The 22,625-nt window shown below is 46.7% G+C and overlaps 3 protein-coding genes across 6 annotated transcripts in view; all 3 read right to left on the minus strand.

Moving 5' to 3' along the window:
• LOC308470041 (E3 ubiquitin-protein ligase TRIM17-like) overlaps positions 1 to 8,693 on the minus strand; it is a 122,544-nt gene extending 113,851 nt beyond the window's left edge. The window contains exon 1 of the mRNA XM_080993272.1: positions 8,543 to 8,693. The gene's annotated coding sequence lies outside the window, so the exon portion shown is untranslated. The remainder of the gene's footprint in view (positions 1 to 8,542) is intronic.
• On the minus strand, positions 895 to 22,452 carry LOC308470043 (uncharacterized protein). 3 transcript variants are annotated; one of them, XM_080993276.1, is made up of 4 exons: positions 19,913 to 22,452; positions 18,931 to 19,018; positions 4,895 to 4,984; positions 895 to 3,329 (listed from the first exon to the last, which is right to left on the minus strand). In XM_080993276.1, the coding sequence occupies exons 3-4, from the start codon at positions 4,929 to 4,931 to the stop codon at positions 2,560 to 2,562; spliced, it is 807 nt and encodes a 268-aa protein (XP_080849402.1). In that variant the 5' UTR covers positions 4,932 to 4,984; positions 18,931 to 19,018; positions 19,913 to 22,452; the 3' UTR covers positions 895 to 2,559. The 3 variants fall into 3 exon arrangements, with proteins under 3 accessions (XP_080849402.1, XP_080849401.1, XP_080849400.1); XM_080993275.1 differs by having other exon boundaries at positions 18,916 to 19,018; XM_080993274.1 differs by lacking the exons at positions 18,931 to 19,018; positions 19,913 to 22,452 and adding an exon at positions 7,298 to 7,991.
• On the minus strand, positions 11,916 to 18,838 carry LOC308469643 (uncharacterized protein). Of its 2 annotated transcripts, XM_080992393.1 has the most exons (5): positions 18,449 to 18,838; positions 17,979 to 18,105; positions 16,531 to 16,635; positions 13,468 to 14,976; positions 11,916 to 12,778 (listed from the first exon to the last, which is right to left on the minus strand). In XM_080992393.1, exons 2-5 carry the CDS (start codon positions 18,010 to 18,012, stop codon positions 12,717 to 12,719), a joined length of 1,710 nt encoding a protein of 569 aa, XP_080848519.1. In that variant the 5' UTR covers positions 18,013 to 18,105; positions 18,449 to 18,838; the 3' UTR covers positions 11,916 to 12,716. The 2 variants fall into 2 exon arrangements, with proteins under 2 accessions (XP_080848519.1, XP_080848518.1); XM_080992392.1 differs by having other exon boundaries at positions 17,979 to 18,838.
• Positions 22,453 to 22,625: the final 173 nt, after the last annotated feature.

Below are 22,625 nucleotides of genomic sequence, written 5' to 3' on the forward strand. Positions count from 1 at the left end.
AAACATACCCAGCTCCCTCAATCAACCATTTCTCATAAGACTTGGTTTCCAGACCCTTGATCATCTTGGTCACCCTCCTCTGCATGTTCCAGCTTTTTAATACAGTGGTACCTCAGGTTACATACGCTTCAGGTTACAGACTCCGCTAACCCAAAAATAGTGCTTCAGGTTAAGAACTTTGCTTCAGGATGAGAACAGAAATCGTGCTCCGGCGGTGCGGCAGCAGCAGGAGGCCCCATTAGCTAAATTGGTGCTTCAGGTTAAGAACAGTTTCAGGTTAAGAACGGATCTCCGGAACGAATTAAGTACTTATCCTGAGGTACCACTGTATCCTTCTTAAATTGCTTTCCCCCCCTGCTGTCATTGCCCCACTTTGCCAGGAGGGGGCGTGACAGGGGGAAATGTAGCTGGCAGTCCTCTTTTCCCTCACTACAACTTGTCTAGGACTGCGAACAGTTGCAGCGCTCTGTTCCCTTAACTCATTAAGTGCCTTTCTGGGTCGAGAAAGTGAGCAGAGGTGGAGGCTATTTGCAGAGGCAGAGTAAGGGTATTCTGGCCATTTTCAGCCTCATCTGGGTGCCTGGTCTGGGTACAAAGGAGGGTGCCTAAAAGCAATGCACCTGAAGAAGCGTTGCATTTCCAAAAAGGGTGCAATTTTCCAGCTGCAATTGCTCAATTTTTTAGTTTCAGATCTCTGCTTGGGCAGGCTTGGCTCCGTATGCAACTCAAGCAAGGAGCTCTGGCTTTGCTTCGGTCAAGGGATATGGGAAGCGGATCAGACCGAGCAAAGAGAAGTAGCTTGAACCAGACCGCAAACCTCGATATTTATCTAAAAAGCTGCTGCCATTATTGCATGCTAGGGGCTGGAGGAAAAGTAAAGAAAACTCGCAGGAGTGAAGGGTGTACAGTCTTTATTTATGTTCAGCCCCACAACAACCCTGTGAGGTGGGCTCGGGGGGGGGCTATTCCCATTTTCCAAATGGGTTAAGTGAGGCTAACTTGGACAAGACAGGAAGGCTACATATGGGCAGGACATGAAGCCAGAACGTCCACACCCAAATTAAAGCCTCTTATCTACTGAGGCATCGGATACAACAACAGAGTGATAAGGTTACTCAGAAAAATTAACGTTCAGGCTTAAAAATTAAGGCTAGCACTAGAATTTTGAAAAGGGTGTGATACCGTGATTAATAAATAGACTTGAAAGGCCCGAGTCGATGCACGCTTACTCATGAGCAAGTCCCGAGGGTGGAAAGTTAAATGTGCATAGGACTGCCACCTTAAATGTGTTTAAACAAATAGAAAGAAAATACCAGTGTGTGCGTTAATTTAGGTCTCCCATTTGCTATAAACAGAGGAGGACTTTTTTGTTTACCAAATAATATTCTTTACGTGTATAAACAAAGATGTCTGCTAGCGTTTCTAACCGAGGCAACTAAAAATACTTTTAACATGGCAGTGATCAACTCCATCTGATGCAGCCTTGTGTTTAAGAGCTTACCTGGTCGCCACAGGCGAACAGGAATTCCACGCAGGCAAACAAGCAAACTGGAGAAGGGACAGATTGCTCCACAGAAAGGAACAGAGCGATTCATACCTTCTCCGCTAGTCCACTTTGGTGCAATAATAAGAAACTTAGGTTTCTATGTTGACCATGGAGGAGGGAAGAAACCTAAGTTTCTTATTATTGCACTTCCCTCCTCCACGACCAGCACGGAATTGCAGTCTACTTGCTTTTAAGTAGGCATATCAGGTCCAGCCTGAGCCATTTTGGCTGCTTAGGGTGGAACAAATGGCACCCTCTCAGGTCACGGTGCGTAAAACCAAAGGCTGGGGGTAAAAAGACAACAACATAAAACCATTTGCTACACTTTCATGACACCCAAAATTAGTTGCCTGAGGCAGCTGCCTCACGCTGCCTAACGGTTTGGCCAGTCCTGAGGTAACTTCTGTGGTTTTTATTTACAAGGCTACTCTAAGAACATAGAAGATAACAAAATCCTTTACTGGACCAGGAAACTGATGATTCTCTGGTTCAAATCGCCTGATGGTTCCAGCAACAGGTTCCTGCCTCCCTTCTCCAGGTTCTCCTTGGGAAATTCTCTGTTGAGTAAGGAGCAGTTGCCTCGTTTTAAAAGTTTTCTCCCAGGAGGGAATCCTCCCGTGTACAAAGAGAGCTAAACATCAGAAAACCTTGCCGCCGGGCCTGCGACACACACCAACCAACCAACCACAGCTTGTCAACAGTGGCGGCCATTTTGTCAGCCTTGTGTGGACTGTGAGAGCAGTGGACTTTTGACTAGTATCTAGCTAGGCGTCAGGGTCCAGAGTTGCGCATGCCCTGAACCAAACACGTGCGGTATTAGACGTGGGGAAACCTATGACTTTCCTAAAAGTTGCTGAACTCCAACTTCTTCCACCCCCAAAGAGTCGGAGATGGCAGACGTTGCAGCCCAGGAACTCCAGAAGGGCCGCAGCCCCACAATTTCTGAGTTCGTACGGTTTCAACGCCAACGAGCTTCATGCCTTTCGACCTTTCCTCAACGGAGCAAGGCTTTTTCACAAGGCCTCGCCGACGTGGGCTCTCATGGCGTCCAAGCGCTTGGTGGGCTCCGGGAGTTTTGCGAGGCTCTTCCTCGCATGGGCTCGCTCGTGCTTGAGTAGGCCCGAGCTCTGCTTGAAGCGCTTCCCGCACTGGGGGCACTTGTAGGGCTTCTGCCCCGTGTGGTTCCTCTTGTGCCTGGTGAGGCTGGACTTGTTGCTGAAGGTGTTGCCGCACTCGGCGCAGCCGTAGGGCTTCTCTCCGGTGTGGATCCTCTCGTGCTTCACCAGGTTGGAGCTCTGCGAGAAGCGCTTGCCGCAGACCGAGCAGCTGTAGGGGGTTTCCCCCGTGTGAGTCCTTCTGTGGACCAGGAGGCTGGAGCTTTGCTTGAAGCTCTTGCCGCACGCCGAGCAGCGGTAGGGCCGGAGCCCCGTGTGGTTCCTCAGGTGGCGGATGAGGCTGGAGCTCTGGCTGAAGCTCTTGCCGCAGTCGGGGCAGCTGAAGGGCTTCTCGCCCGTGTGCTTCCTCTTGTGCCGCGTCAGGCTGGACTTGTTGCTGAAGCTGTTCCCGCACTCGGCGCAGCCGTAGGGCTTCTCCCCGGTGTGCGTCCGGTCGTGAGTCAGGAGGGCCGACCGCTTCTTGAAGCCCTTCCCGCACTCAGAGCACTTGTAGCGTTTGTCACCCGCGACAGGCCTCTCGCGGCTCGGCGTGCCGCCAAAGCTTTTGGCGTAGAGGGGGCAGTAGCGCGGGGTCTCTCCCGGGTAGATCTTTCCGCGCTCCTCGCTGCCTGGAACAGAGAAATGGGCCGTCAAGTGTCAGGAGCAAGTGGGCAGTAAAATCACACCCTGCAAGTTCGGCGTTAACTCTTTACAGTGGTATCTCTGGTTGCAAACGGGATCCGTTCCGGAGCCCCGTTCGCAACATGAGCAGAACGCAACCCGCGTGACGTCATTTTGAGCGTCTGCGCATGCGCGAGCGGCAAAACCTGGAAGTAAGCCTTTCCGGTACTTCCGGTTGCTGTGGGACACAACCTGAAAAGATTTAACCTGAAGCAAACGTAACAAGAGGTATGACTGTATTAGTAAGAAAGTGATCTGCACAGACCAGGCAGTGCATCAGGCCTAGTGAGCACAGCAGTCCATCCCTGGTAGGTCTTGCCCCCATGGATCTGTTGCCGAGACTGAACCCCCCCCCCCATCTCCCCACAGCTAAGTCTCCTCCTCTCCAGAGTTTTCCCCAAGCAATCAGAGACTGCGCCTGCATGCAGCCAACCTCTCCTCCGCCCTCTGCAGGCCCCTGCCTAGACCTGTAAGACCACTCCAATCATCTGGGCATTTTATCTGTGGCACCACACCCTACAGAATATCATAGGGCGGTGACCCAAAAATGGGCATTTTTCGCTATTACCCCAGGACTGTGGAATGCCCTTTCCTGTGCTAGACATGAAGCAGCCACCGTCAGTAGCCTGTTTTCCCCAACTGACTCCTCAAAACCTGCTTTTATTTGCCAGAGTTCCCTGAATTCATTTTTTATGCTACAGCTTTACTGTTTTTTTGGTTTTAGAGCTGTTTGACTGTGGAACAGCCTCAGGAGGTGGTGGATTCTCCTTCCTTGGAGGTTTTTAAGCAGAGGTTGGATGGAGACACCTGTCATGGATGTTTTAGTTGAGATTCCTGCATTGCAGGGGGTTGGACTAGATGACCCTCTTCACCCAGGATAGTAGCCAAGCAGGAAACCAGAGAGAGGAAGCCCCTTTCCCCACTTCCTTGCCTGGCACAGAAATGCAGCATGAAGCTGTGTGTGTGAGAGAGAGGGGAGGGGATGGGGGGTGGATTTAGACACAGGAAAACAAACCTATAAATGTCAGAAATTAGATCGTTATAACAAAAGAAAAATATCTCTATGGAAAATCGCATTTTAAAATTAACTGCTCTCTGGCGCCATCTGGTGTTGCATGTTTATAGTGCATTCAAATCAGTGTTTCTTTACTAATGTAGCTAAGTGCAGAGATTCAGGTCTTGCTTGAGGGCTTCATAGAGGCATCTGGGTGGCTACTGTGAGATCAGGATAATGGACAAATGGAAGGCCTCTGGCCTGATCCAGCAACGCTCTTTTTAAGTCTGGAGGGATGGAGCCCTTCGCCATCTCTCAAACAGGATAGCAGAAAATGAAATAAATGGCAGGCTAGTAACTTTTGTGGGCTCGTTTACACGAGCTATTTGAATGTTTTAAAAGCAAACACCATAAGGACAAAAACATACAAGCAGAAAACCCACACGCACCACAAGCAAGCATGCAGCTGATGACAAATATTATAAAGAAAGCCAGGGGCTCTATCAAACGCATCCTTACCCAACAAGATGGCGTCACCACCGTCATCGGCCTGCATGGTGTCTCCTGACACAGCTCTTGGATATGAATCCAGCAAACTGACTTGCTCCCCTGGAAAGGGCAGTCACATCACCCACGTGGAGAAAAACAAAGTTAAAATATAATATGTATTAGCCCATCTGGGGAAATGTTCTGGGTGGGTTTGAGCATGGAGTCTGCACTGGCCAGGTTAAAACTGCACCAGCCAACACTTTACCTCCGCACTCAAAACAGGGTTTTGTTTTTCCTTTCCTCTCTCTGTATTTAGGGTATATGCAGCACCCTAACCAGACAGGGGGACACTTCATATATCTGATAAAGTTGTCTTAGAAGCCCAGGGAGCCATCTGCAAGGAACAGTCACAGATAGCCCATGCTGGCATTAGTAAGGTGCTTAACACATGCTGTGTAATGTTTAAAAAATCCTTTGTCTTGATTTAAACCACAAGGGACAGCACTAAGCATCTTGATCAACATCTTGATTTTTACTGATGTTAAAATCACCAACCTGCTGAGGCACATTTGAGCTTAATGTGTGGAAAAAATGGATAGAAGGGGTTCTTTGCAAGCTTTTAGCTGCTATAAGATCCGCTATCCTGTAATATTACATATGGTATGTAAAGTTGTTTATGGTTTTTTATATCAATTTTGCTGTAAAAATGTGTGAGATTGCGATATTGTATTTATTTGCATTACCTAGAGCCTGTTCTACTGATGAAGCATAGGATGGCGAAACAAGGCTAATATTCCGGAAATCCTTGTCTTATCGACTCTGCAAAAGGATTCTGTGGAACTGTAACAACCATTCATGTGGATTATTGGACTCTATGAACAGACAGGTGGAACAGACACTTATACATGTATGGACCTTAGGCATGAACTGACTAGAGAATGAACTGATCCACTGGGTTGTCTGCTTTTTTCATTGAACTTTATGAGACTTCCATTGAAATCTACAATTTGATACAATGAATAATATATCTTATTTATTCAAAAGCACAGCCGGTTAAGTCTTGTGTGTTTATTGAGTATTTTTCACAAAACCACAGGTTTGTTGTTGTTTTGCTAATGTTAATACCAGAGCAGGAATTTCAAGCATGAGAGGCAGTGGGTTGGCAGAGAAGGGAAGCCAGCCCTCAACTGTATCCCTCCTTCTCCAATCTCTTTAGTAGAAGGCTTTTAAAATATATAATTATCCTGTAAAGAGGCTGCGGCTGCAATAGGAACCCCATTTACCTGGGAGTAAGCCCCACTGAATTCAATTGTAGTGAGTAGGCTTAGGACTGTGCCACAGTATGCATTGTTTTATTTAACAGATATTTACGTTGCTTTTCAGGCCCCAAGGTCCTTTCAACGCAGCCCCCAATTTAAAAAAACCCTAACAAATAATTGCAATCCAGCACCACAGTCTTATCAGTACATAATTTACATGAAGGAAGGTCCACTCCCTTTTCTATTGCAGCTGGCATAGAAACACAGAATGTTAGCCTCATAACAGGCTAGTTTTTTGTTTTTGTTTTTTTAAGGCAGGTAACTTTTGATCTTAAAAAGCAGACATCACCTTGCCAACAAAGGTCCGTATAGTTAAAGCTATGGTTTTCCCAGTAGTGACGTATGGAAGTGAGAGCTGGACCATAAAGAAGGCTGATCGCCGAAGAATTGATGCTTTTGAATTCTGGTGCTGGAGGAGACTCTTGAGAGTCCCATGGACTGCAAGAAGATCAAACCTATCCATGCTGAAGGAAATCAGCCCTGAGTGCTCACTGGAAGGACAGATCCTGAAGCTGAGGCTCCAATACTTTGGCTACCTCATGAGAAGAGAAGACTCCCTGGAAAAGACCCTGATGTTGGGAAAGATGGAGGGCACAAGGAGAAAGGGACGACAGAGGACGAGATGGTTGGACAGTGTTCTTGAAGCTACCAGCATGAGTTTGACCAAACTGCGGGAGGCAGTGGAAGACAGGAGTGCCTGGCGTGCTCAGGTCCAGGGGGTCAAGAAGAGTTGGACACGACTAAACAACAACAACTTTTGTAGCCTTATTTACAAAGCTAGGTTGCACCTAGACACTTATATATGCCTTCTGCAATAAATTTCTGCTGCTTTGAACTTTGTTGCCCATCTGCCTTTAATATAACTACATGGTGGGGGACGGGACTTGCACCTTTAGCAAGCTACACCTGTGGAAAATTATCAGCTCTACGCATCTCTTAAATGCAAGGGCATAGGAATGTGCCTTATAGTGAATCAGATCATTGGTCCAATCGACACGGGCTGGAAGCAGCACGCCAAGGTTTTAGGCAGGTGTCTCTCCCGGCAGCCTCACCTGGAGATGCCGGGAATCGCACCTGGCGCCACTCCATCGCTCTTAGAACCCTTTCTTCTTACCTGTTCAGACAGCAGCCCTTAAGATCGCCCCTCTTGGCCAGATTTCTTCTTCTCCTCGACCAGCAGCTCGTTGACACTCTTGACTGTCACACGTACTTTCTACCCCGCGTCAATCAGTTAACACGAATCTCCGCCGCGCGCGCACGCACCGGGCTCCATCCTCGCCGCCGTCCAGGTAGTGCGCACATGCATTCATTTGAAAGAACCGCGGCTGCGTGCTCGGAATGCGGAGCCCGCAAAGGGAGGCAAGCAGCCCTGCAAAAGCGTCCAGACGGGGGCCACTAATCCGAATTAAGGGAGCTCCGGCGTGCGCGCGCGCCCGGCAAAGCAGTTTGTGGATTGAACGAGGGCGCAAATGGAGCTTTTTTTAGGAGCGGGTGGCTGGAGGAACGCAAAGAAGCCTCGCTCAGCTCCCCCTTATTGTTGTGCTGGGTTTTGTGGGTTGCTATTTCCACCCCTCCTCCCGCTTCCAAAGGCGGGTTTTCCTTTTCTTTCCGCTTCCCATCATGTGGTTGAAGCCAAGCCAGAAGATGGGCAAGGCGAAGCCCTCACCAATCGGCTGTTTGAGCGCATGGATGAGGGAGGCTGGAAGGAGGTTTTGAAAAGAGATGCCTTGGGGCCAGTTGGGATGCGTCCTCCAAACTAGCCTGAGGGCACCAGGTTGGGAAAGACTGTCATCCTGGTCATTGCCACATATATTTTTTTATTCACCCATGCTTATCATTTGCTTTCTTTATATTTAAGCGGTGGATACAGCATGTTAAATTCTAATAATAATAATAATAAATTTTATTTATATCCCGCCCTCCCCAGCCGAAGCCGGGCTCAGGGCGGCTAACAACACTAAAATAGTGCAACATTATAAAAACATTATAAAAATGAATTAAAGTCAAAATTGATGGCAACCATAGACAAAGCATCCCTTCCTTCTGGAATAATGCACTTTACAACAAACCGCCAAGGGCTGCATCTTTCCTTCAGCTGTTGCTGTGATAGATAACCAACGTGCTCCACTTCTCAGTAAGCAGATTATTTTGCTTCCGACCCTCGCTACCTCTTGTTATTTTTTTGTTTTTGTTTTTTTCACTGGCATGTCTTTATTTCACACTTCAGAATCTGTTAAACTCTTGGAACAGAAGTTGAGTCCATCTGCAAAATAACTTATATTTTCTGGCAAAAATAGAACAGAAGGTACTACAGTGGTACCTCGGGTTACATACACTTCAGGTTACACACTCTGCTAACCCAGAAATAGTGCTTCAGGTTAAGAACTTTGCTTCAGGATAAGAACAGAAATCGGGCTCTGGCGGCGCGGTGGCAGCAGGAGGCCCCACTAGCTAAAGTGGTGCTTCAGGTTAAGAACAGTTTCAGATTAAGTACGGACCTCCGGAACGAATTAAATACTTAACCCGAGGTACCACTGTACATTAATTGGACTCAATAGTGCTCCCAAGCAAGTAAAGTGAACATGATAAAAAGAAATGTTCAGGTAAATTGTAGCCTCTGTGGTTTCTCTAGTCCTTCACTCACGATGCTGATGCCTCCAATTGATTTAATAGAAGCTGCATTGCAGATAACATCCCATGAAAATCAACGCAGTGATGAACCAATTCATTTGGTCATAAAGCAAGAGGGAAACTCAGACTTCACACAGATCTACTTCATTCACATCGTTTCTGCTATGTAGGAGGCTGTGGTGCCATCAAATCGATGTCTGTTAAGTTTCTAGCTACCCAAACTCCCACTGCAAAGAGACCCAGGTTAACTATGAGGTTCCTGCGAACGTCACTGCCATCTGTGGCAAAGCGGTAGGCGCCCCAGATCCAGCCCCACAGCCCCTCGGGCGTCACCACGCTGGAGCTGCTTCCGCTGCTTGCCCACCCGGCTCCATCGTCGCTGCTTCGGAACCTCCTCACTCTTCTCAGCTCTTGTTATGTTAACTTACCCATATACCGTATATGCTACGAACCAGAATGCCACAGTCCATGGGAGTTCTGTGTTTATGCTTATTCAGGGGTGTTTTTGTAAAAAGTAATAGGATTATGAGTCTATAATGCTAAACACTTGCGTGTGCCCCAGAAATGCCAGCAGTGGACTGTGCGCTGTGAGAGGGGTCGACAATGAGTCCTTGGGATAGCAAGGTTGGGACGCCTTTGGAGCAGAGGTTCTCCAAGAGAGGATGGCAGGAGAGGTTGGCAAAGGTGGTGGCAAAATTCAAGGACAATCAAAGGAACATTTTAACATTTCAGTGTAGTATAATAGATATTGTTATATATTGCAGAATACAAACCTCTCATCTGTTTGGTGAAAAAGAACCAGCTGGGTGCATATCTGTTATTTATTTTCTTAAATATCTATTCTGCCCTTCCTCCCAAAGGAGCCCAGGGCAGCAAACACCAAAACTTTTTTTAAAAAATTACCGTATTTTTTCGTGTACAGTCATACCTCGGGTTAAAGATGCTTTAGATTAAATCTTTTCAGGATGCGTCCCACGGTGACCCGGAAGTAACGGAACATGTTCCTTCTGGGTTTTGCCGCTCGCGCATGCACACACGCTCAGAATGACGTCACACGCATGCGCAGACACGGCGAATCGCGACCCGCGCACACACAGATGCGAGTTGCATTCTGCTCATGATGCGAACGGGGCTCCGGAACGGATCCCATTCGCATCCAGAGGTACCACTGTATAAGACTATATTTTTTCCTAAATTTGTGAAGTTTAAAATAAGGGGTTGTCTTATACACGGATAGCGCATAGTGCATTTTCTTAATTTTGAGTCCCCCAAAATAGGGGGCATCTTATATATGGGGGCGTCTTATACGTGGAAAAATACAGTATATACAAAATGTATTTTAAACATTTTTTTAAAAAAATTAAAAACCTGGACACATTAAGATTAAAAAACCCCTGCATGCCCTCATAACGAATAATTTCAAGGTTGCCAAGCACATCATCTTTTGACCATCAAATACCAAGGTGAATAACCATATTCTGACTGAAAAGTAGAATCACTACCACCGCCTTATGCTCCCAGACGCTCAAGCAGGAGGCAGCTCAGAACTGCAGGAATGAAACTGAGGAGGGAAGTACTATTAGGAAGTCACCTGGTTTCTCACAGGAAAGGAGCCATACCTGTGGTTTACCTCTCCTTAAGACAGGGATGGGGAACCTTTAGCCTTCCAGGTCTTGCTAGGACCAAGAGCTAGTACAAAACCTCCAACATTTCTCCGATGAAAATGAGGACGTCCCATTCCATAAATGATAATTTTGCTATTTATACCCCGCACATCTTACTGTGTTGCTCCAGCCACTCTGGGCAGCTTCCAACGTATATAAAAAACATAATAAAACATTAAACATTTTTTAAAAAAACCTCTGTACAGGGCTGCCTTCAGACGGCTCGGGGGTCAGATTGCCCCATACCCTTCAACATTTCTCCAATGAAAACAGGGACAACCTAAGGAAAAATGGGACATTCTGGGATCAAATCAGAAACCGTTATGGCTTCTCAAAATCAAGGATGTCCTTGGAAAATAGGGACACCTGGAGGGTCGGCTAGTAACCTTGGTATTCAATTATTGCAGTGTCTGCTGTATGGGGCTACTTTTGTGCCTGGTTAGGAGGTGTCACTGGTGGAAAACACTGTGGCTAGACCGTTGATGGAGGTAGAGTCTTGCTGGCACATCACTCTGACGTTCAGAAGTCTGCAATGACCACCAACATGCTGCCGAGCCAGGTTCGAAGTTCTTCTATTGATCTACAAGGCCCTTATCAATTTGGGTCAAGTATCAGCTCCCTTACCTGCTCATTGAGGTTTTTGGATGCTCACAGAAGCCATGCGCTCAGGATTGTGAGCTCAATTTTATGAAACACCCTTCCTGTTAATTTAGATCTGAATTAAATGTGTGGACACAACTCTGTTGAACTTCTGGTGCCTATTGAGGACTTTTTATTTTATTTTTTATTCCAGCACGTATTTTAACTTATGTCTGGTTTTAAAGTTTTAACTTATTTTTATATTTGTGGTTAGGTAAACCTCTTAGAGACGCAGGTGGCGCTGTGCTGTAAACCACAGAGCCTAGGACTTGCCGATCAGAAGGTTGGCGGTTCGAATCCCCGCGACAGGGTGAGCTCCCATTACTCGGTCCCTGCTCCTGCCAACCTAGCAGTTCGAAAGCATGTCAAAGTGCAAGTAGATAAATAGGTACCACTCTGGCGGGAAGGTAAACAGCGTTTCCATGTGCTGCTCTGATTTCGCCAGAAGCAGCTTAGTCATGCTGGCCACATGACCCGGAAAAACTGTCTGCGGACAAACGTTGGCTCCCTCAGCCAGTAAAGCGAGATGAGCGCCGCAACCCCAGAGTCGTTCATGACTGGACTTTACTTTTAAACCTCTTAGAGATTATGATAAATAAGTAGAACAGAAGTTGTTTAAATAAATGAATGAATGTTCCCATCATCCCTCGCCACTGGCCATGCTGATTGGGGCTGATGGGATTGCAAGAACAACTGGTAGCCAACCAGGGACACCATCCCTGCCCTAAAAGTTTGTTGTGTGATCCAACGGGAAAGAAGCTATCCACAGGCTAGGTAAAAGATCAGTCAAAGCCAGGGTTCAAATTAACAACAACAACAAAAATGTTTAATGAAGTTCATTTACGGTTCCAAACATAATTTATAGAATCACAGATTTTGAAGGGACTTTTGCAACGCAAAAAAAACCCCACCTCAACACAAAATCCTTCATTCAGTTTGAAACCATACCAGACCCTGCTTAGCTTTGCAAATGTACTAGAAATTTTATTGCTGCACCGCTAGGAGGACATGTTGTTGTTGCCCTGAGCAAAATGAAATTCATGTGGCACCCAAAGAAGGAAGTGTTGCAGTTATGGGCAACTTCAATTACCCTCACAAAGCCATCTTCACACAATACACTGAGAGCACGATGAATTTATTTAGGGTTGCCATATTTCAAAAAGTAAAAAAACGAGGACACCCCAAATTGTTGAGCTTCAATTCCGCCTTGGAAATCCCGGTAATGTCCAGGAAAATCCAGACAAATGCCAGCCCTAATTTATTAAAATCATTTCTATATCACTATTAAAACCAGAAGTTACCAAGGCAATGTATAACAGCGTAGCTTAAGGAAGTCCACCAAAACACCTTTAACACTCTTAAGACTATAATAACATACACCTGCTGTATGTAAGGAACAATGCAAACTTCTTCTCAGCCTTGGGTTTTGTAATCTCAGAAGGAATTTCTCCAGCTGTAGTCTTCTGCAACGCTTGCGCCACTTGTAGGGCTTTCCCATTCGCATGGATTCTCTATTTATGAAGAAGGCCCAGCCTTTTGTCACACACGTCAGTCCCAGGGTTCTCTTTCCCGTGTGGCTCCCATGAGGCCTTGCCAGGCTTAGCTCCTAGCAAACGGCTTTTCACGCTTAGCGCTGGAGTGCTTCTTCCTCGAGTCATGGGCTGCAATGAGAAACAGATTGCAAATTACTGAAATCAAAACAAGGGAGAAAGAAATGAAACCTCTGTCACCAGATGTCAATTGCTGGCATCTATTGTTCAAGGTGCTGGTGGTTGTTGTTATAATATTTGTATCCCACCCATCTGACTGGGTTGCTGCAGCCCAGAGGCACCAACTTCTGTAAATGATTAAGAAGACCTGCCAAGATGTTATGGCGTCGCACGTGCAACAACCCACAACATCCTGGTGTCCTGTGCATGCTAAACACCCTCAGAACATTGAACATTGAGAAGGACCTCCGCACCCCCAATTCCCCTCACAGAGCTACAATTCTCAGAGTGGCTTAACAGTCAGTCCCTCTTCACAGGGAACTCTGGGAATTGTGGCCGAGAGGGGAATAGAGGAGCCTCCTAACAACGCTCAACACCCTTAACAAACTACAGCTCCCAGAATTCCTTGGGGAAAGTCATCCAAAAATAGCTTAGGCCTACCATTGCCTTTGTAGTTTCATCATCCTTAACTGGGTGGTAGAGGAGAATGTTTGCAGAAACAGCTCAATTCAGAAAGGATTGTGTTTCAAGTACCTCAGACCAATAACAGATTTCTCTCTCACACATCCACTCCATGTTTTTGAAACATTTGGGTATGCTGTAAGACATTTCCCAAATACTGAGGATTAATAAGTTCTCACCTCTGTGGGTTCTCTGGTGTCTGGCAAGGTTAGTTTGTCGAGCAAAGCATTTCCCACACTCCAAGCATTGAAAAGGTTTCTCTCCTGTGTGGATTCTCTGGTGATCTGCAAGGTTTGTCCGCCGAGCAAAGCATTTCCCGCACTTGATACATTTAAAGGGTTTCTCTCCTGTGTGCATTCTCTGGTGTCTCATAAGGACTGAAAGATACGCAAAGATTTTCCCGCACTCTGGGCACTGAAAAGGTCTCTCTCCTACACGTGCTCTCTGGGGATCCACAAGCTTTGCCTGTTGAGCAAAGCATTTCCCACACTCCAACTCTTGAAAGGGTTTATCTCCCGTGTGGATTCTCTGGTGTCTTGCAAGGTTTGTCTGTCGAGCAAAGCATTTCCCGCACTCCAAGCACTGGAAAGGTTTCTCCCCTGTGTGGACCCGTTTGTGAGCCACAAGGTTTGCTTGTCGGGCGAAGCCTTTCCCGCACTCCAAGCACCAGAAGGGTTTCTCTCCCGTGTGGCTTCTCTGATGTCTGCTAAGAACTGACTGATAAGCAAAGCACTTCCCACACGACAGGCACGGAAAGGGTTTTTCTCCTGCATGCACTTTCTGGTGCAGCCCAAGGTCTGTTGGGCGAGCAAAGCATTTCCTACACTTTGTGCACTGAAAGGGTTTTTCTCCTGCGTGCACTCTCTGGTGGAGAGTGAGGCTTGTCTGTCGAGCAAAGCACTTCCTACACTCCAAGCACCGGAAGGGTTTTTCTCCTGTGTGGATTCTCTGGTGTCTCATAAGGGCCGAGCGATAAGCAAAGGCCTTGCCACACTTCAGGCACTGAAAGGATTTTTCTCCTGTATGCACACTCTGGTGTAACGCAAGGCTTTTTCGGTGAGCAAAGCATTTCCTACACTCCAGGCACTTGAAGCTTTTCCTTCCTGTGTGGATTCTCCGATGACTGTCAAGGTGCAACGGATGAGCAAAATGTCTCCCACAGTCTAGGCACTGGAAAGGTTTGTTTGCCGTGTGCGTGCTTTGGTGTAGGAGGAGGTTTGTTTTTTGAGCGAAGCATTTCCCGCACTCTGGGCATTTAAAGGGCTTCTCTCCCGTGTGTATTCTCTGGCAACTGTCAAGATGCGACCGCTGGATAAAGCCTTTCCCACCCTCCAAGCCCTGGAAGGACTTCTCTCCTGTGTGGATTCTACGGTGGCTCACAAGGTCCGTTTGATTAGCAAAGCATTTCCCACACTCTAAACACTGACAAGATTTCCCTCCTGTGTGGACTCTCTGGTGCAGCGTAAAGGTCCATTTCTGAGTAAAGTATTTCCCACACTCCGGGCACTGAAACGGCTTCTCTCCTGTGTGGATCTTCAGATGCCCCACAAGCTGCGAATTGTGAGGGAAACCTGTCTTGCAGACCAATGGTTTCTCTCCTTTGCGGACTCCCTGAGGTCTAGGGAGACATGACGTTTTCATAAAATGTTCCCCAGGCTCTGAGCAAGGTTCCTTTCTTGTAGAGTTACCTGCTCAGGGAAAATAAAATACAGACAGGGTTCACTCCTGTGAGCACAGAAAACAGTATACACACTCACCCAAATACACATATATGCACACAGGTGTGTGCGTACACCCCAACCCCGCCCCATGTGGCAAGTATATTAAGATGCGTGCTGGTAGAAGCATGAAAAGTTGTGACGTTCCCAGGGGATTTCCTTCCCCTCCCCTCATGGTTTAACAAGCTGCTCTGTGAAGCCCCTCCCCTTGCTATAAAAGTGGGTGAAGTCTGGGGTGAACTGTAAGGGCAGGCGAGTTGTGAGGGGATCGGTCAAGGTGTGGGTGAGGCGTAAAGGGAGAGGGGTTTCGTCAGCACATCCTCCAAGGGCCCCTATTTTCAGGGACAATCCCGGATTTACAGAAGCCACCCCAGTTTCTGATTTGATCCCAGAATGTCCCACTTTTCCTTAAAGGTAAAGGGACCCCTGACCGTTAGGTCCAGTTGTGACTGACTCTGGGGTTGAGGCGCTCATCTTGCTTTATTGGCCGAGGGGCCGGCGTCATGTGGCCTGCATGAGGGGTCATGTGGCCAGCATGACTAAGCCGCTTCCGGCAAACCAGAGCAGCGCATGGAAACACCGTTTACCTTCCCGCTGGAGCGGTACCTATTTATCTACTTGCACTTTGACATGCTTTTGAACTGTTAGGTTGGCAGGAGCAGGGACCGAGCAACGGGAGCTCACCCCATCGCGGGGATTCTAACCACCGACCTTCTGATCGGCAAGTCCTAGGCTCTGTGGTTTAACCCACAGGGGCACCCGCATCCTCCCACTTTTCCTTAGGACATCCCTATTTTCATTAGAGAAATGTTGGGAGGGTATGGAGCCATCTGAAGGCAGCCCTGTACAGTGGTACCTCTGGTTGCGAACAGGATCCATTCCAGAGGTCCATTCGCAACATGAAAAGAGCGCAACCCACAGCAGCGCATCTGCGCACTTGCGGGTTGCAATTTGCCGCTTCTGCGCATGACATCATTTTGTGCCTCTGCACATGCGCAAGCAGCAAAACCCAGAAGTAACCCTTTCCAGTACTTCTGGGTCGCCGCGGGACATAACCCTGAAAGAACGTAACATGAAGCAAACGTAACATGAGGTATGACTGTTTAGGGAAGTTTTGTTTAATGTTTAATGTTTTATTACATTTTTATATATGTTGGAAGCTGCCCAGAGTGGCTGGGGCAACCCAGTGAGATGGGTGGAGTATAGTAATACAATAATTGTTGTTGTTGTTGTTGTGAGTATAAATAATACAATTGTTGTTGTTGAATAGACTGTCCCTATTTTCATTGGAGAGATGTTGGAGGGTATAGGTCAGGTGTGGGCGAAGGGCACTTGGCAAAGGGGCTGGTGGAATTGATCAGTGAAGCAAGCAGGGCTGGCAGCCCCTTGTATTCAAATATTTTAATATCACCCTTACATCGTTGTTGTTTTTTTAAAATATGCTTTCAGGCAATTCATAATTATGTGCTTGCAGATGGTTTGCCAGTAATGTACAGGCATCTAAGACATGCCTCTTTCTTTTACCTTGGCCTGATGGGGTACCAGTGACTCCCCAAAGGTCTGGCACCCATGGTTCTTCCCCTCGTTCCAGCTGGACAATGAGGTCAGGCTTGGAGACTGGAAATCCTTCTAAGGAAAGACAAATAAAAGGCAAACAATGACTGCCAGCAGGCAATTGCTACTTCCAAGTCCCTTCTCCAGGTCCCGCCTTTACTGGCTTAGCTGACATAGCCCAAAAGACACTCTACGAAAGGAAGGTCACCTATATTTTAATAATTCTGTGTTATGAATTGGTTTGACGCAGAGGAATGGTAGGAGGAACCAGCTGGGGAACCCCTAAGGGAATAAAGCTCAGGGCCCAGAAAGTGGTGGCAGGACGGTGATGAGTGGTCACAGGGAGAAGACTGGGAGGAGGAACTAGGCATAACAGGGCTTAGTGAACTGGGAGACACTGTGGCAGAGACAAGTTCAGGAGCAGAAGTGGAAGCAGGAGAGGAGGAAGGCGAAGAGGGAGAGAGGAGTCAGGTTGGTGAAGAAGCAAGGGGGGTTCTCCCTCCTGCTGAGACAAGCTCCCCGTTCCCCTGGTCTCCCAGAATAGGCGTGAAGAGGGCAGAGGAGAGGTTGGCTTCATGCAGGCGCAGTCTCAGATTGCTTGGGGAAAACCCTGGAGATGAAGGAGCTTAAAGACGACTGTGGGGAGGCGGGGACTTTCAATCTCACCAAACTGATTCACGGGGCAAGACCTACCAGGGATGACCTGCTGAGCTCATTAGGCCTGACCCTCAGCCACATGTGTGCACATCATGTTCTTGCTAATAAAGAAGTAACTCAGGTGGCTGGCTGGTTCCTGCCGCTCCATTTTTTATTCTTATGATTTCAATCTTTCTGAAAACACAAAGGACTTAGGGTGGGGTGGGGGGGAAGCATAGCAGGACCCTTGAGCATCCAATGGTTCTCACTCCAGTTAATAATAATAATAATAATAATAATAATAATTTTTATTTATACCCCGGCCTCCCCAGCCAAGGCCGGGCTCAGGGCAGCTAACAGGCAATAATAAAAACAAGTTGAATGAATACAACTTAAAAACAAGATTAAAATACAACAATTAAAATATTGAAACATTAAAATATTAAAATGCAGCCTCATCACAGGAGGAGAAAGGAAAAGAAAAAAGAAAGAGGGGGAGGGAATCAAACTGGCTCCAAGCCAAAGGCCAAGCGGAACAACTCTGTCTTACAGGCCCTGCGGAAAGAAATCAGATCCTGCAGGGCCCTGGTCTCATGAGGCAGAGCGTTCCACCAGGCCGGTGCCAGTGTTGAAAAGGCCCTGGCTCTGGTTGAAGCTAATCTAACTTCCTTAGGGCCAGGGACTTGCTATTTATGGACCTTGAGGCTCTCTGTGGGGCATACTGGGAGAGGCGGTCCCGTAGGTACGAGGGTCCTAGGCAGTTGAGGAAGAAACGTTCTTACCCAGCAAAGCGACGTTCTTGTAGTTCTCCAACATGACGTTCTTGTACAGCTGTCTTTGTCTGCGGTCCAGCAGAGCCCCTTGGCCCTCTGTGAAATACACAGCCACATCCTCAAAGATCACTGGCCTCTGTGAGAACAAAGAGCCCTTCCTTCAGTCTCCCAGGAGGTGACAGTGACCCTCTCCCCAGGGAAAATAAAAGAACCCTCGATTGAGAGACACAACCATTTTGCCTAGGAACATTCTCATGCATCCCACAGAGGAGAGAATCTAAGGACAAGCCCCAGAATGCAGAATCAAATGGTTTATATCCACGGGCATCCAAAAGGGGGTGGGGTAGGGGGGAGGTTTGTCCCCCCCATGCTGCAGCGAAACCTTAACTCCCTGATTCTCAACTTTTGTTGTGAGGCAAAGAGCAAGTTTCTAGCATTTGTTGAACCCTGAGATGTGAGACAAGAACATACAGTGTTACCTTGGTTCTCAAACTTAATCCATTCTGGAAGTCCGTTCCAAAACCAAAGCGTTCCAAAACCAAGGCATGCTTTCCAATAGAAAGTAATGCAAAACGGATAAATCCGTTCCAGACTTTTAAAAACAACCCCTAAAACAGCAATTTAACATGAATTTTACTATCTCACAAGATCATTGATCCATAAAATGAAAGCAATAATCAATGTACTGTACTATAAAATATTTTTTGCTTAGGCAAGCCTATCCACACATGTAGAATGCTCGACGTGTGTTTTGATCTGTTTCTTGCAGTTTGGTTGATTTTTTATTACTTTTTGAATGTTTTAAATAGTTTTTGACCTTTTTGACTGATAATTTTATTGCTTTATTCTTTTTGTAAAATGCTTTGAGGTTTTATTACAATTGAGAGGCATATAAATTTTGTGAAGCTAATTAAGTAAATAAATAAACAAATCTTCCAGCTGTTACCTGGTAACTTCCTACCTGAAATAGTTCCACTGCGCCCCTTTTCTTTGTCCTAGAAGGAAGGGGCAATAGGGACTGATTCCTTGTTGGCATTCTATGCAAAGTCCTTCCGCACGTGGGGAGGGAGGGAACAAGGGGGGGGGGGAGAGGAAAACGAAAGGGTGAACATTTCAGTAAAATACATTTTCGGCAACAGATTGTATCCGAGAGGCAATGTGGTGTAGTGGTTAGAGTGCTGCGCTAGGACCTGGGAGACCAGCGTTCGAATTCCCACTCATTTATGAAGCTCGCCACCTTGGGCCAGTCACAGTCTACCTCACAGGGCTGTTGCGAGCATAAAAATGGGGTAGAGGGACAACCACATATGCCGTCACCTCGAGCTCCTTGGGGAAAGCTGAGGTAGAAATCTAATAAAGAAATGAGAGGCTGTTTGAGATCATCTGGCGTGCAAAGACTGAAGCGAGGGAATGACACAGAATTACCAAAACGATTAAGGTTTTAAATGACAATTTTAGGTTATATTTTAGTGATCAAGATCACTAATATATATTTTTAACTGCCGCTATATCTGAATTGTCTCTGTTATACCCAATTGCAATTCAATGTATTCCTGTTGTGTTTTATGATTTTCCTGATATTGTAAGTGAGCCAGAACTGGTCTGTGACCGTAATAATAAAATTCATTCATTCATTCAATTCATTCATTCACAGAATTGCTGGGATTCAAAAGCCGCTCCAAAGGGAAGGCGCTGGAGAATGGCAAAGGCTGAATCCAGCTGAGATTCCTGCATTCCAGGGGGTTGGACTAGATGACCCTGGGATCCCAACTCTCAAGATTCTATTATTCTTTCCTTTACCGCCGAGATCTTTTAATTATACCCTGACTTTGGGAATTGGTAGTGAAAAACCAGAATTTTGAAAAAGCAGACTAAATCGGTAACCAAAACGCCCTCTCTCATTTGACACCCCGCCTTCTCCCGCTGCCAAAATGCAAGCGCACCTTTCCTCCTCTCTGCAACGAAGCGTGCAAAGCGAAAACAAAGGAATGCACCACTTCTCGCTGCCAGACGCGCGCAGCCCGGGTTGCATTTCTCTCCCCCTTGCAAGACCAGCCGCCCACCGCGCCTCCTTCAAAACCCATTAAACCGCGCGCGCGACCCCTGCGCCCACCCCACACCCCCTTCTTACGACAGGGAGGCAGCAGGCAAGAAACGTCTAGCTCGGCGGGGAGCTGGTGGTCTTCCTTTCGCCTTTCCAAAGCGCAAAGGGTTGTGGGCGTTGTAGTTTTCTGGATTGTTGCCGCTTTGTTAAAACCAAGGGGGTCCCCGCCCCTCCAATCGCTGCAAGGGATGGCAGATAAAACTCCACTTGCATAGCAGTGGTTCTCAACCTGTGGGTCCTCAGATGTTGTTGGGCTACAACTCCCATCATCCCTGAGCTCTGGCCTTGCTAGCTAGGGGTGATGGGAGTTGTAGTTCAACAACATCTGGGGACCCACAGGTTGAGAAAGGGTGGCATATGGGCTAAAGGAGATGGCAAAAGCTGGGAATGTTTGAGTGTGGCTCCCTATGGTGGGTGTATGTGTGCGCACAGAAACTGTCATAAAGAAAGTCCTTTTAATTTTTCTTCTCTTCTATTCCCTCCCCCTTTTCTTTTATTTTTTTGGCTTTCCTTTGGTGTTTTTCTTTTCTCTTTCTTCATTTTTGTTTAGTTTCTTTTATTTTGTGGTATTGTTGGACCACCCATCTCTGCATGAGTTTTAATAAAATCATGAAGACAGGAGTGCCTGGCATGCTCTGGTCCATGGGGTCACGAAGAGTCGGACACGACTAAACAACAACAAAATAAAATCATATTTTTTATTTTAAAAACTTACCTTTTTTGGAGAAATACACCTGTAAGCTTGGATTACCGTCGTCTTTTTGCAGTGTCAAACTGAGGCAGACATTGACTGCATGGGCTACAAGCAGGCTTAACCCCTATCACTGTTGCTGTTTGTTAAAAGATCCAATAAAAACTGATTTTTTAAAAAATATGAAGTTATATGTGTATTTTATATAATACACAATTGATTTTTTTTTTAAAAAAATAGCACCATAGAATTGTAGAGTTGGAAGGGACCTCAAGGGTCCTCTAGACCAACCACCTGCAATACAGAAATCTCAGCTAATGCATCCATGACAGGTGGCTATCTGACCTCTGCTTAAAAGCCACCAAGGAAGGAGAATCCATAACCTCTTGAGGGAGACCATTCCACTGTCAAACTGCTCTCACTGTTAGAAAGTCCTTCCCAATGTTTAGCGGGAATCTTCTCTCTTGTAACTTGAAGCCACTGGTTCGAGTCCTACCCTCCAGAGCAGGAGAAAAGAAGCATGCTCCCTCTTCCATGTGGCAGCCCTTGAGATATTTGAAGATGGCTCTCCTATCTCCCCTCAGTCTCCTCTTCCGCAGGCTAGACATACCCAGCTCCTTCAACCATTCCTCATAAGGCTTGGTTTTATATTGCAGCCCTCCATTTATTGCTGGACTGCAACTCCTATCACCCCCAGGCCCCTTTTATGTTGACTGGGGGCTGATGGGAATTTGGAGTTTATATGTGTGTGTACGTACACAAACACAAACACACACACACAGGGAAAGAAAGGGAGATCCCTGTCTTATTACACCAAAACATGACAAAGTTGCCTCATTTTTCTATGATTTATCTGCTGGTTTCTAAAGAAGAACTTCTTAAAAAATCTCTCCAGCGTTTTGAGTGTTGGCCTAAATGTTGGGAGGCCAGGGGTCTAGCCCACCCCACACCCCCCCAAGACATGAAGCTCAGTGGGTGGCTTTGAGCAAACCCAGTCTTAACCTACCTCAAATGGTTGCTGTGAAGATAAAATGGGGAAAGGGAGAACCACATGCATACACTAGTAGTCAAAATAGTAGAAACCTTTTGGAATAAGTGTATTTCTGAGGTTTTATTGCTCATAAAACCACTTTTTGGGGGGTAATACCATAAAATTATATATCAATGGAAAGATAATTTAATGAAGACATGTAATGCAACAAAGTTTGTTCAATGATCTGTATTCTATCAAAAGATAGACTCTGTATTCTATCAAAAGGGACGCGGGTGGCGCTGTGGTCTAAACCACTGAGCCTCTTGTGTTTGCTGATCAGAAGGTCAGCGGTTCGAATCCCCGCGACGGGGTGAGCTCCCGTTGCTCGGTCCCTGCTCCTGCCAACCTAGCAGTTTGAAAGCATGCCACTGCAAGTAGATAAATAGGTACCGCTCCAGTGGAAGGTAAACAGCGTTTCCGTGCGCTGGTCTGGTTTCGGTGTTCAGTTGCGCCATAAGTGGCTTAGTCATGCTGGCCACATGACCAAGAAATACTGTCTGTGGACAAACGCCGGCTCCCTCGGCCTGTAAGGCAAAATGAGTGCCGCAACCCCAGAGTCGTCTGCGGCTGGACTTAACTGTCAGGGGTCCTTTACCAATAGTTATAGCCAAATAACCAGAAAGAGGAAACACAATTTGCCTAGGTTGATATGCAGTAGCTTTAGCCAATGAGCACGAGTGTTGAGAAAGCCAATCAGGTGTTATGAGCCATCAAACCTTGGACAAAGCACCGCCTTTCGGAAATCCACACACACACACACACACACACACACACACACACACCCCACGTCCAGGAAAATCCAGACATATGACAGCCCTACAGGAGAGA

This window comes from Podarcis pityusensis (assembly GCF_964106645.2).
Source record: "Podarcis pityusensis genome assembly, chromosome: 2".
Classification (NCBI taxonomy): Eukaryota; Metazoa; Chordata; class Lepidosauria; order Squamata; family Lacertidae; genus Podarcis; species Podarcis pityusensis.